The 14213-nt window shown below is 40.9% G+C and overlaps 1 protein-coding gene across 4 annotated transcripts in view; it reads right to left on the reverse strand.

Moving 5' to 3' along the window:
- The window catches only part of RFTN1 (raftlin, lipid raft linker 1), a 124625-nt gene extending 110829 nt beyond the window's left edge, over nt 1-13796 (reverse strand). For 3 of the 4 annotated variants that reach the window (XM_039521569.1, XM_039521568.1, XM_039521567.1), the window contains exons 1-2: nt 13564-13691; nt 6066-6218 (exon numbers count right to left, since the gene is read on the reverse strand). In XM_039521569.1, coding sequence (XP_039377503.1) covers nt 6066-6210 — 145 coding nt within the window. In that variant the 5' untranslated portion in view covers nt 6211-6218; nt 13564-13691. Of the gene's footprint in view, nt 1-6065; nt 6219-13563 lie in introns of all 4 variants that reach the window. The other variant, XM_039521570.1, reaches the window with a different exon arrangement.
- Between the last annotated feature and the right edge of the window lie 417 nt (nt 13797-14213).

The raw sequence follows: 14213 nt of genomic DNA on the forward strand, positions 1-14213 counted from the left end.
TTTCATTATTTAATCCATAACAAATTACAAGCAACTCTGGGGCCTGATTCTACTCCAATTTATATCAGTGGAAATCTTGCCACTAATTTAAATAGAAACAGGATCGGGCCCTTTTGGCTTGTAGCTGTTGAGGAATTTTCACCATTCGATCAGAAACAAAGCCTTTGCACTTGGCAGCTGATAAGACCAATTCCTTGACTCTGAACAACATCAGGAGCGTGTAACCCTCATGCAGATTGGAAAAAATTATAAAGATGGAGGCAACAGACTCTATAAAAGCAAAGAAGGAGATTGGGTGCAGTACTTGAATTGTTAACAGGATGAGAAGGTTTCTTAGAAATACAAACCTTTCTTTGCAGATAGATTTGTAACTGCTTTTCCATTATGGGAAACAGAGATCAATCTTAAGAAAGAAAAATAGTTCAACTACAGCTTTAAAAGAGGCTCGGTTCTTTCTGTAAATACAAAGCAACAAATCAGAAAGGGTAAGAATGGAGAGTTCTACCTGCCTACTGCTATCTATTTTTAAGGTTAATCAAGTCAATATGTTATAAATGCTGTAGCACCTGGGAACCAGGCGTTCCCATTTTTTTTCATAACACAGATCTCAACAGAAAGATTGTCTTGCAGACCTCTTCGCACAGACCACCCCTTCCTTTTGTAATTTTTTAACATCTCTGTGGCAACTACAACTATTGCCTACCTTGAAGATATTAGTGAAGTATTTAGGCTGGGAGTGTATAAAAAAAAGCACCTAAGGGATCAATTCACTCTCAATGGAAGCTGGACACTAACTTCCTTAGGAGCTTTTGAAAATCTCACCCTCACTGTATTTTTAGCATCTTGTATCATGATGTAGCAGATGGAAACCAGGAGAAGACTTAGACCTATGTGACCAGAAAGCTCTCCACAGACAGGCAGCAAGTGCTTTGCAAAGCATCAAAACACTGATCTCTAATACATACACCATAAGTTTACATACACCATAAGTGTATATTCATGAACTACATATTTACACGTGTGTTCTTTATCAGCAATTGGTAGGTTCACAAGAAATCACCAAATAATAGCTAGGTTTTCATCTACCTTACAAAAAATTACCCTGTGGGGATCCTGTTACAATATGGTATTTCCCCAGAGCAGCTTGGTCTTGAGTGCACAGGCAAGACTGATGGCTATTTAAAAATTTTTAGTGCATATGCATGCTATTAATAAGACCTCAGTACAGAAATTTTGTAGCATACTTAGTAATAAAGTCAGTCTGACCTACTCCTTACTTTAGATCCATTGATGAACATGCATTTGGGCAAGACCATGGCCAGGTAGGTAAAATACATAACTGGATATCAGGTTAGGATTCTATTCTTAGCTCTGCCACACAAATAACTTTAGATAAGGCACTTAAGTTCTATGTGCCTCAGTTTCCTCATCTGTTACATGAGATTAATCTTTCTCTACCTCATTAGGATGTTGAGATAATTTATTAATTGAAGTTTAGAAGGTGTTTGGAGATCCTTGGACAAAAAGTACTACATAAACGAAAAATACTACTGTTTAACATTTTGTTTTACAAGAAAAGGTAAAATGATGAAATCATCTAAGACACATGCTGTTGGAATACTTAGCATATATCATCAGTAAAATATACCTTGTCAAGAGGTATGAGGCTGCAAACAAGAAACTATCTAACTATGTCTAAAAAAACAATTTTTGAGTCTATCATAATACAGCTGTATACACAAAAAGTATGGGAAGCAAGTTGCTATTTAAAAACTAGAATGTAGTTGATATGCTTTCCCAAGCTATTAAACTTTAGTTAAAAGCCAAACAGGGTAAAGAAATCTGAAGTTCTACCTATCAGTTATACCAGTTAGAGCAATTATTTTTAATAAAAGCAATAAATCTGCAGCATATAATACTAACATGTTTAATGTTCTTTTTATGTCATATTACATATAAAAATTGTTTTCTATGCCTTGGAGAAAACATTTTATGCATTGCTGTAGTCTGATAATTGGGTTTTGCTTTGACCTATAGTGGTGAGCAATTTTACTGCAGATTGCTTTGAGCAGCTGTAATTCATTTGAAGAAAATGCTGAAGTGCTTATCAGAAGACAAAAAGTATAATATTTGCTTTCATATTTGATTGTGATACTATTACTGGAGAGGGAGTAATGCCCTGATCCTGCAAACACGTGCTTAATTTTTCACATGAATGTAGTCCAATTGAAATCAATGTGACTATATGCATGAACAAAGCTGAGCCCACATGTAAGTGTTTGCAGGATCAGGGCCTACAGCAATACAACACTTAAACTCAGATATTTGAGCGATAAAAATTTTCAGACAAGTAATCCATCTAGGGTAACCAGATTTCCCGATTTTCTGGGACAGTCCTGATATTTGGGGCTGAGTCTTATATAGGTGCCTATTACCCCCATCCCCTTTCCTGATTTTTCACTCTTCCTGTCTGGTCACCCTAAATCCATCATCCCCTTCTCCTTCCCATTTTACTGCTGTCAATCTGTGGATTTTATCTTTCCATATTTATCTGCTAGGAAGGCAGGTTTATAAGAAGTAAGTTCCTTTCTAATTTATCTGTGTTTTACATATGGTGCATGATCTCATTGTAGCTAATGCACAAAGATCTCTGAACTAATAATATTTTACCATGCTAACTTCATTTAATCACTCTCAAGAACAAAATGGTGGTAACCTACCTGGTCAAGTGGAAATACAAAACTAGAATGCTGATTTCCTTCAAACACCTCTGCTTACAAAATGAAAGCAGGTAATTAAATAACTTCAAATTGGAAAAAAATTGCTTTTACCAGTCTTAAATCAAATAAAAACACCTGCAAATGCAGTATTTTTAAAAATGTACAGCCACATACTCTAATACAATTTTTAAAATGAATGGTGAAAGGAAACAGAAGGCAGAGACCAGGCACAAGCTACTGTTTAATGTAATATCAAAATCACTGGTAGAAAGGGAAGGTAATCAATGAAGTAAATAGCAAATAATATATCCTGCAGAAAATAGAAATTTGTTGATGAAAACTTGCATCTTTTTCAGTGCATGAGGTTTCCAAATCCCAGCTATGAATACAATTAGATTCTCCCCAGTGAGATTGTGATCAGTTAAACAGTTAGACTATTGTCAAGACAATAACTGAAATGTGATACTATTTTAAGTATATTTCAATAGTAAAGGTTCACTTAACTTTTGATTTTAGGACATAAAATATGACCGCATAAAAGGCTCATCTATACCATAATGGTGTGTTTTGATTAAAAAAAAACACGACTTCAATAAATCTGAAACAACTGTTGTTTGAACAATATAATTGAACACCAAAAATGTTACTTGTCTCATGTCCAAGTCACACATTTTAAATATATATAGAAAGATAGGTCCATTCTCTGAATAGATTATAATCTAAGATCCCAGTTCTACAAAGACATGCATGTACTTTAATGTGCACACTATGAGTAAAGAACTGGGAATATAATCTTAAAAAGAGAATACGGATAAAGGAGTGGGGATGGATGTAACTCAAGAGTTCTCTTTTTCTAACCTTAATCTCTTTGCTTTTTTTTATTCTGCTCTCTTTTACGATAAAGATGCTAGCTGTTACACTAAGGAATTCATTACCATACAAACACACACATAAGATACGAATCAGTTAAACAATATACAAAACTAAATCAATTTCTAACGTCCTCTTTTGGATCCAGGCTTTGCAGCAGCGTGTTTATAAAGGGACTGATCCTGCAGACAGACCCATGGACATTCTTGTATATCTCTTGTTTCAGGACTTTTGCATACAAGACCTAGCGTGTGAACCTGCTAATCAAGGGACCAGGTATAGGAGGATGGATGGTTTTGTGGCTAAGACACTTAACCAGAATGCAGGGAATCTGAGTTCTGTGACAGAGTTCCTGTGTGGCTATTTGCAAGACACATCATCATTCTGTGCCTCAGTTCCCCATCTGTAAAGTGAGGATAACAACATCTCCAAACCGCAGAGTGTTAGGAGCAGAGCTTAAATTCAGCTGGAGCCATCTGAAGCAGAGCTCCAGTAAATATTTTCAAGCCCACAAGAGCCCCGGCACACCCCACTAGGCTGAAATCCCAAGCCGCAGGGCTCCAGAAAATACTTGGGGAGAATTTAAGCCCTGGTTTGGAGGATACATTCAGTAAAGATTCTGAGGCACTCAGATATGGTGGTGATGAGTGACACAGAAAAGACTTTAAATAAGCAAACGTCCTCAATATTAATTCATTTCCACTAGCTCCACAGTATGCAATATATCACAGTAAGATTGCTTAGAAAATCAAAGAACAGACATGAAGGCTCTCAGAATTTCAAAATGAGCTATTTGACTTGGTTTTGTATTTATTTACTTCAATTTCAACACACAAATATAAAAGGAATGCCTATCCCAGCCTCCCGATGTTCTTGACAAATAACTAGAAACGCATTCCAATTAAGACAGAAACAGCTGTAAAAATTCAACAACCCTTCTCCAACAAAAGGAACTAGTCCACAAAGCCAAAATTTCTGTACCCCACGTCCCCAAACTCCATTTCCCTCAAATCCACATTCCTACTCAACCACTCCCTCCAAATCCTCAGCTTTCTCTCAATGTCTGGTCAAAAAGAAGGGCTTTGCAGCATGGAGGATAGGTTGATCAATGGCAGTTAATCAAGATGGTCACAGATGCAATCCCATGCACTGGGGAGTCCCTAAACGTCTGACTGCCACAAGCTGGGACTGGACGACTGGGGATGGGTCATTCGATAACTGCCCTGTCCTGTTCCTTCTCTCTGAAGCATCTGGCATTGGCCACTGTCAGAAGACAGGATATTGGGCTAGACAGACCACTTATCTGACCCAGCCTGGCCATTCTTATGCCCTAAAGGTTAAACAATTCATGCTATTTTCAATGAAAAGTGAATTCTAAAATCAAGAGACTCTCAAGGAGAACATTTTGCCAGCAATGCCCTCTCTCCCATAAGTGACTTCCAGCTTGAGCATCTACACTGACAGAGTTGCACCAGGAAAGAAGTGATCTCTCAAATAGACAGGTCCCTAGTCACTTAGCACTTTATAGGGCGGAACCATGATTTTAAACTCTGTCTGGAAACCAACAGACAGCCAATGCAGATTCCAAAGCACAGTTGTCATATGTTAAAAAGTGGGCCTTCTGCACCAACTTCAGGTTCCAAAGAAGTTTAAGGTATAGCCCAATGTAGACTGTACTACAGTAGTCTAATCTTAAAATAACAAAAGGCATGGATGACTGCAGCCTGGCATTTCTGGAAGAGCTTCTAGGTTCATAGATGCCAACACAAGAGAAAATAAATGGAATATTCACGAGCAGTCATCGGATTAAGATGTGGACTATTTGGCATACTGTTGAAAGGAAGAGGCTCATTGCTGGACAAAGTTAAGAGATATATTGAAACTACAAGGCTCTGTGCCTTTCAGCTGTTTTTTTTTTAAAGTGGGCTTCTGCCATTTTCCATTTTTCAGGCATACGAATGCAACAACACAGCCCATAGACATTAGTCACAGCCTGAGGGTTATGAATGACAGGTCAGTAAAGTGACATCGCTGAATTCAACCTCTGAAAACAGTGATCGAGAGTGACAGTGGGAGGGGGAAACAGTGGAAAACTGTCCAACATTCCAGCTCTGAATCACTTTATCAAATGAAATCTGGATAATGTGCAAACGTAAAGGAATCTAAACATATCATTCATATCAAATACACTGAATATAAGGAATCCCTTCTAAAATCTGAATAGCTATATTTTATGCATTAGTTTAAAATCTATGGTAGAAAAAAAACGTTGAGTAAGATATTGTCAAGATGGTAAAATCATCAAGATCATTGTGACTGCATGTATTAAAGTTATTTAAGGCCAAAGAGATTAAACAAGACTTTTTAAAAATATATAAATACTCACATGTACTACACTAATTAAAAGCATTATGAATTGATTGGCTTCTTGGTGTCATCAAAAATAAGTGAAAAGAAAAAGACTTTTGTACTTACCATCATTCAGGGTTGTGAACTCCAGGAAACGATACTCATAGGAAACATCTATCTTGGTTTCTACCTGGGGCCTCTTCAAAGTTGAATAGATATTACCAGGCCGTTTTTCATCACGTTTCTCTAATTTGTTTAGTCCACAACCCATTTCAACAGCTGCTGATTCAGAGAGGTAGGGGAAGAGGGAAGAAAAAAATAACAGCACTCATTTTTCTATTTCATATGCCAGTCTCAAAGTTTCTATGATTTATATTTATTTTTAAAAATACACTAGCCATAGACCTTTACAAAACAGCATAATTTAATAAATGTTCAGATACTAAACAATCTATATTTATCATGCCTGACTCACTTTTTTAAAGATAAAATTACCAGGTGTACTATTATTTTATTGAAAGCTGAAAATGTAATGTACCTCTAATATACTCTGAAGGACACATGTTCAGTTATAGCCAGTGATATAAAATGCAATATAATGTTATTAAGCAGTCAACATATATATAAAGCAACAATTATATTATATATCTATGACTGCTATAGGAAAATATAGTTATACCTATCCAACTGCAAGATCTGTCCTAATATTAAAAGTTATCACTAGATCTGTATTTAAATGAAAAAAAATGTATCTGTAACTAAATATTTCAGCTTTTATGGGATTTTAGATAAAAACCTGTATTCATCCTATCCCTCCCGGCTTTTTCAGGGTAAGCTACGGGCAATAATAGTTACCTTAGGAAGTCAACTTTAGAACAGAATAAAAGCTGGCTGAACACTACTGATAGCCTAACACAAATTGAAAACAGAAATCAACATGTGCTAAAAAGAAGATTTGTTGCTTTAGTATGAAAGTGTCCAGAGAAATGTTACACAAATGTGTGTTATATGTTGTGCCAAGCTTTAAGTGTTTTGCCATTTACCCTATGGAAAAAATAATGCTTCTCTGTTTATTTTGGCAGAATTACACAAACTTCATTATTTTAAATCATTTCTATAAAGCTGGAGTTAGATATTTTACTTAGTGAATTAAAAGCTAAGCACTGCTAATGTTTTTCTCTATTTTAGACAGCATACAGTCTGCGATCAATGATGAAAATCAACACTGCAAAAATGTTTAGTAGCCAAAAATATTTAACAGAGTTATATAATGACTGCGCTTCCTTTTACAAATAAGAATTTCTTTGCTTTGCTTCTTTAGCTACATCCATTCACAATACAACAAAGGATCTTGGTAATATGGCTAACACAAAGAAAGCAATATGTTAAAACAATGTGACAAAGCAGCCTATACTTTAAGGTACTGATTTGATAAAGTACTTAAAGCATATGCTTAACTTTAAGCATGAGAGAAGTCCAACTGACTTTAACAGGACTACTTTAAACATATGCTTAAGTTCCTTGCTGAATCAGGACCAAAGGCCGCAAGAAGTCTTATCAAGCAAATCAATATTTGGCTGTATTTCAGTGGTGGATGAGATAATCCCTATGTAGAGCGTGTATAAGTATTACGGTTGTCAACTGTCTAATTGCACAAACCCAAACACCATTGCCCTGCCCCTTCCCCAAGGCCATGCCCCTTTCCTGCCCCTTCTCTGAGGCCCTGCCCACCACTCACTCTAGCCCCCTTCCCTCAGTCACTTGCCCTCCTCCACCCTCACTCACTTTCACCGGGCTGGGGCAGGGGGTTAGGGTGCGGAAGAGGGTGCAAGCTGTGGGCTGGGGCAGAGGGAGTGTGAGAGGGAGAGGGAAGGGGTGCGAAAGGGGGTTAGGGGGTGGCGCTTACCTCGAGTGGCTCCCGAAAGCAACTGAAACATCCCTCTGGCAGCAGCTCCTACGCGAGGGTGGCAGAGGGTCTCTGCGCACTGTCCCTGCCAGCAGGCACCGTCACCGCAGTTCCCACTGGCTGCAGTTCCCAGCCAAAGGGAGCTGTGGAGTCAGCGCATGTTCCTGCGGCTCCTGGAGGGCAGGGTAGGGGGGTAGGGCAGGGAGCTCTGTGTGCTGCCCACGCCTGCAGGCTCTGACCCCTCAGCTCCCACTGGCCGCAGTTCCCGGCCAATGGGAGCTGCGGAGTCGGCGCTCAGGGCAGGGGCAGTGCACTGAGCCCTCTGACCCTTCCAGGAGCCATAGGAAGGAGGGGGAGAGGGATAGCTCAGTGGTTTGAGCATTGGCCTCCTAAACCCCAGGTTGTGAGTTCAATCCTTGAGGAGACCACTTAGGGATCTGGGGCAAAAAGTTGGTCCTGCTAGTGAAGGCAGGGGGCTGGACTCAATGACCTTTCCAGTTCTAGGAGATTAGTATATCTCTAATTTTTATTTTATTATTAGGAATGTGCTGGCCACTTTCAGGAGCAGCACAGAGCCAAGGCAGGCAGGGTGCCTTCCTTAGTTTCTCTGCACCGCCAGACTTTTAGTGCCTAAAATCTCCTGGTTTGTCTTCAGTAGCCTTTATTCCAAGAGACTCCCGGCGAAACAGCAACCCTAATAAGTATGCAAATGTTTATAAAGTGCTCTGGGTGAAACTGCTATGTAAGTTGTTAGTATTACTAGTTCAGGGCCTGCAGCCCTTCTTCATGTGAGGAGTCCCTGTGAAATCCATAGGATTCCTCATATGAGTAGGGGTGCAGGAGGAAGTCTTTAAAGGCTTGGTGATGACTTGTGAGAAATTACTAAAAATGTTGTTCAATGTTATGTTTTTTCTGACTTAGCTTGACAGCCCTAGAGAATTAAAGCCTCTGCTTACCACAGAACAGTATAGCAACACAAGCTTCCCCAGCAATGTTTCTCTATCCAATTCTGAGAGGACAATCCTTTGTGTCTTCAGGCTCATACAGATCATAGAATAACAGGGTTAGAAGGGACCTCAGGAAGAGAAGTCATCTAGTCCAACCCCTTGCTCAAAGCAGGACTAATCCCCAGGTTTTTACCCTAGATCCCTAAATAGCCCCCTCAAGGATTGAACTCACAATGCTGGGGTTAGCAGGCCAATGCTCAGACCACTGAGCTATCCCCTCCCAGATGGTGTGGTCTCTGTTGAGAATGGTGAGTTTTAAGATGTGGACCCCTTTGCATGTGGTATTGCATTGAGACCACCAACTATTTTCATATTGATGCACTGAATAATTATTTACCCAATGGCTATAACTTTCAATTAACTTCAATTAATCACCTAACTTCAATTAATGACCTAATGGGGAAAGATGCCATAACCCATATCTAATCCCTGAGACAGGAAGTCCCACCTTTCTTGTAATTAGGTATTTTTTAAATGCCTGGGGTAAGGGTATGAAAACAGGATCTTTTCTCTGGAGTTAAAAGGATAAATAAGCAACAGAAATGGGTTCCACAGTGACAGCATAATCAATTGCTATGGAAATGCTTATGATGTCACAGAAGATTATGATTCAAGTGTGGTGACAGAAGAAACAAATTATTAAAAAATAAAAGAACCTGCATTCACATGAAAATTCTTAGTAATAAAAAAAGATTTTTAAAAACCTGGAAATCTATAAATCACTAGAATTTTTCTTGAGTGTTTTTCAAATTTTCTACAATTTCCATCATGCCAGCTTTTTAAGAGATAATTAATTTTAAAGTAACAACATGCTCTTATTCACAATTCAACAAGAAGAATTTGATTATTGATCCTTATTTACTTGTTAGTATAAGGTGGAAAATTATTATTTTTCAACCCATTACATTTAGCATGAAAATGAGAATAGCAAATATTTGTCTGTTCTAAGTTTTCAAACAACTGTGTTTCATTGAGAATGCATCTTAATTATCAATACAACAGCTTCACGTTTCTAGAAATTACTTTAATGATTTTTTTAAATGGCAAAATCTAATGAAGATTGCTAAATATTAGAAATGAAGACTTTTCATGGATCCTTAGAGTTGTAAGAAATACATCTTTTAATAAAATCTCTTGGAAGTTTGTTTCACAACATTTTGGAAGACTGTGTTTTTAGTGGCAATTGTAAGGGCCAGGAGCCAAGACACTTCATTCTATTTACAGGTCTCTCTGTGACCCGCTCTCTGACTTTGAATAAGTCACAACTGCCTACTGCCTCAGTTTCCCGTTCTGTAAGACAAGGACAATATTTACCTACCTTACAGGGACGCTGGAAGGCTTTTTAAAAAATAACTACAGGGCTTTAGATTTGCTAGGCAGTCATGGGGATCACACATTTTTTAAAGCTCCCACAATTTTAATCCTCCCATTTTGGAGAGGATCTACTCATGCAGCGGCCTGCCTGCCATGTGAACTGATAGACTCAATACTGAAAAGGGCTTTGGCTCTGACTCTGCTCAGTGCTTTGGCCAGCCATTGGCCTAATACATCACTGGAGAAGAAAGCATCAAAGCTCCTCCCCAAGTATGTTACTCAGTTACAGAATGGCTCTTATGGAGGGAATTGGTGAAAGCAGCTTTGCTCTGCAGAAGTTTTCGCTTAGCTCAGTTACTGCCAGTCTAGGGCAGATGGGCATGGCCTCAGCTCCCTCTTCCCTACACTGACTGCAGAAACATAAAGAAGTTCTCAGCCCCAAACCCACTCAGCCTTTTTAAGCTAAATCCTGAGGACAGGAGTTGCTTGAAAGCTGATTCCTCCCTCCACCACGGTTAAACAAAAGTGGTTCAGTGTGACGCAGAAGAGTGACAATGGGGGCAAGAAGTACCAGGGAGAGAACCAAGACTGGGGAAGATGATGGACAGCACCAGACTTTGGAAACAAGGCATACAACCAACAAAAGCAGAGAGCTCATTATGCTGAAAGTGGACATACAGAAGGGACGGTTGACTCCTGCCAAGCTCTCACAAAGCATTTGAATTCATCCTTCTTTTACAATTTGTAATCTCTCACACACTTTGTAGGAGTTTTAAGGACTTCCTTTCCCATGAAAAAAGTGAAACTGTCCTGAACTATCTACATGTATTTTATAAGTGTGTTTACAAATAACTTTGTATGTAAATATAAAAGAATAGTAGGTGACATCGCTTTGTTACACACAGGTAGGCAATGGTTGTTTATGTCAGTGGTGCTCAACTGTTCCAGACTACTGTATCCTTTTCAAGAGTTTGAGTTGTCTTGCGTAACCCCAAGTTTCACCTCACTTAAAATTGCTTACAAAATGAGACATAGAAATACAAAAGTGTCACAGCACACTATTACTGAAAAATTGCTTACTTTGTCATTTTTACCATAGAATTATAAAATAAATCAGTTGGAATATAAATATTGTACTTACATTTCAGTGTATATATAGAGAGAAGTATAAACAAGTCATTTTCTGTACTGATTTTGCTAGTGCTTTTATGTAGCCTGTTGTAAAAGTAGGCAAATATCTTGATGAGTTGATGTACCCCCTGGAAGACCTCTGCATTCCCCCCAGGGGTACATGTACCTATGGTTGAGAACTACTAGTTTATGTAATTTAGGTTTCCAAATGATTTGAAAGAGCAAATTATTTATGTTTCCCAGCACAACTCAGGGCTGCTGTAAGTATTTAGTAATATTTATACATACTTGCTCTGCACTACATTTTCATTCTCAGTCCAGGAGAATACCAATGTTCAAGGAGTGGAAAACCCCATGCCTGATGTAACAAATTTATGAGGCCCAGTTAAATGTTCCTCTAAAAATGCAGGGAAGGTAGACTGAAATAAAGTCATAAATGTGACCACTGGTATTGTGAAAAAAAACATTATTCACATAATTTATTACTAATTGCAAAAACTGAAACTAATAGATTAGAAGCACTATAAAGGAAATGTAAAAGATTAACAACATTTTCCCCTTGTAAATTGAAGATCATTTATGTCTTAGCAATGTTAATTATTTTTCTATTAAGTCAAAAAAAGTTAACTGAGTACTACTGCATTCCAAATAGAAAAATTGGCAGTTTATTTTAAACAGATAAAATATCAGTTTGGAAACTACATGGAATATTTACAGTTTTACTCCCAATAAATACTTTTTAGGATAAAACACATCTATCAATTCAGCTTGGTGGCTTGGCTTAGTTGGTGCACTGTACTGCCATACAGCAGCCTCTAGTTCCACTTGCTTTCCCCACCAACGCTATGAGTGCAATAGGAAGAGCATACTGAGCCTTACAGGAAGCCTTTGGCCAAGTTGCAAACATTACAGATGAGCTCATTCAATTCTCATTCTGTACCATCCCATCCAGTTCCCCTTTTCCAAGAGTATGCAGGGTTACTGGGACAATGACAAGCAGAGAAACTCATAGCTCTTACAAGGATGCAAATTAAACAATGCTAGAAAAAAAGTACATAATTCCCATTTTCTAGATTAACCAAGTTCATATTCACACACTTGTAAACACATTCCTGTACACGCACATTTAATAACTGTTGTCCTACATTGCCGAAATGTCACTGATATCCATGATCTCTGTGAACCATATCACATCAGTGTGTCACTGTTCTTGAGTCTCAATTAATTTCTGAGGAATTTCAAGCCAGAAAGACTAACAAGCCATTACCACACTGGTCCTCATGGAATCATACAATAGCATCCTCCTCCACTTGAAACCAGAGTGAAGCTGTACTACAGAGCTTAGATTATGTACATGGTTTTGGTCATTATGTTGCTTACCTAATGGGAAAAAATTCTCTAATTCCTTCCTCAATTCGGCCTTTATCATATGTATTAAGTTCTGGAGACACTATCTCCACCAAGGTGGTAACTGTGACCTGACTTACCAGCCCTAGGGGTATAACTGCAATGTCTTGAAATCAAGGACACACAGCATGAAAGAATCAGAAGAGCTAGCCATGAACTAACGTGTCAGTTTCCAGCTAAGAGTATTTTGAATGAGCTGCCACTTTAGTCCCAACATCACCATTAAGGTGTACAGAGCTGCTTGTCAGAGATGAATCAATGCATGTGCTTGGCCTGATCCAAAGCCCATAAAAGTCTTTGGAAAGCCCAGCTGTCTTCACTGGGCTTTGGATCAGGCCCTGGAACAACACGGAAACAAAGGGAAAGTTGGTGTTTTTCTGCCCAGCTACAGTTCATAACCCACCCCAGCCCCAGAAGTGCCCTGGGGAACTGAAGGCATCCAGCGGCGCATTAAAACAACACGCAGTAAAAACCCGTTATCCCATTGCTGCCGCCCTATAACTCAGCTCCCTGTTCAGGAGAGGCGGGTGCCCGGGGATCCTTTGTCAAACTTCAAGAAGACGCACAGGAAAAGCCTGAGCGCCGCTGCCCCGAGGGGCTGCTCCCCACTGCTCCAGGGGCTGCAGGACGGGAGAGCGGGCTCCCCTCCCGCCCAGCCGCAGCGCAGGGCAGCGCATCCCCCAGCCCTGGCGATGGCTGGGGCGGTGACTGCCGCGGAACGCGCCCTCGCACCTACGCCCGGGGGGCGGCGGGAGACCCAGGCAAGTCTGCCGGGCGAGCAGGGCTTGGAGCCAGCCGTAGCCCCGCGGGGGTGAAAGGTGCCCGGCGGGCGGGCGGGCGGAGGTAGCGGATCCCTTACCTAGGGCGGGCTCCTCTCCGCTGGCTCGCTGGCTCGCTCCACCTCCCGCGCTCAGCGCCCGGGCAGGGACATGCTGTTGCCGCCGCTCGCAGCCCGGCTTATCGCAGGGCAGAAAGTTTGTGCCGCGCAGCCCGGCCGGGGAGGTGGGGAGCGGAGACCGACAGGCTGCGGCTGCCCGGGGGAGGCAGCGCTTCTGGGACTGGGAGGCGCCTCGGCGGGGACAGGCAGCTCCGCTCAGAGCCCAAGCCGCAGCCGCTGCACTTCCTCTTCCTCTCAAGCCGGCGGCACACGCTGCTCCGCACCGCAGCCGCCCGCCAGAGCGCACGGGCCGCGGGGCGCAGGAGAGCGGCTCCTGCCCTCCCTTGGCGCCTCTGCCTGTGAAAGGCACCACCCACCAGGCCTGGAACTGGCCGCTCCCCGGAGCCAGTCTAGAACTGCGCTCCCCATCACCACACCCAGAGCCCGCTCCCCTTGGCCAGTCTAGAACTGCCCTCCCCATCACCACACCCAGAGCCCGCTCCCCTTGGCCAGTCTAGAACTGCCCTCCCCATCACCACACCCAGAGCCCGCTCCCCTTGGCCAGTCTAGAACTGCGCTCCCCATCACCACACCCAGAGCCCGCTCCCCTTGGCCAGTCTAGAACTGCGCTC

This window comes from Mauremys reevesii, linkage group 2 (assembly GCF_016161935.1).
Source record: "Mauremys reevesii isolate NIE-2019 linkage group 2, ASM1616193v1, whole genome shotgun sequence".
NCBI lineage: Eukaryota > Metazoa > Chordata > Testudines > Geoemydidae > Mauremys > Mauremys reevesii.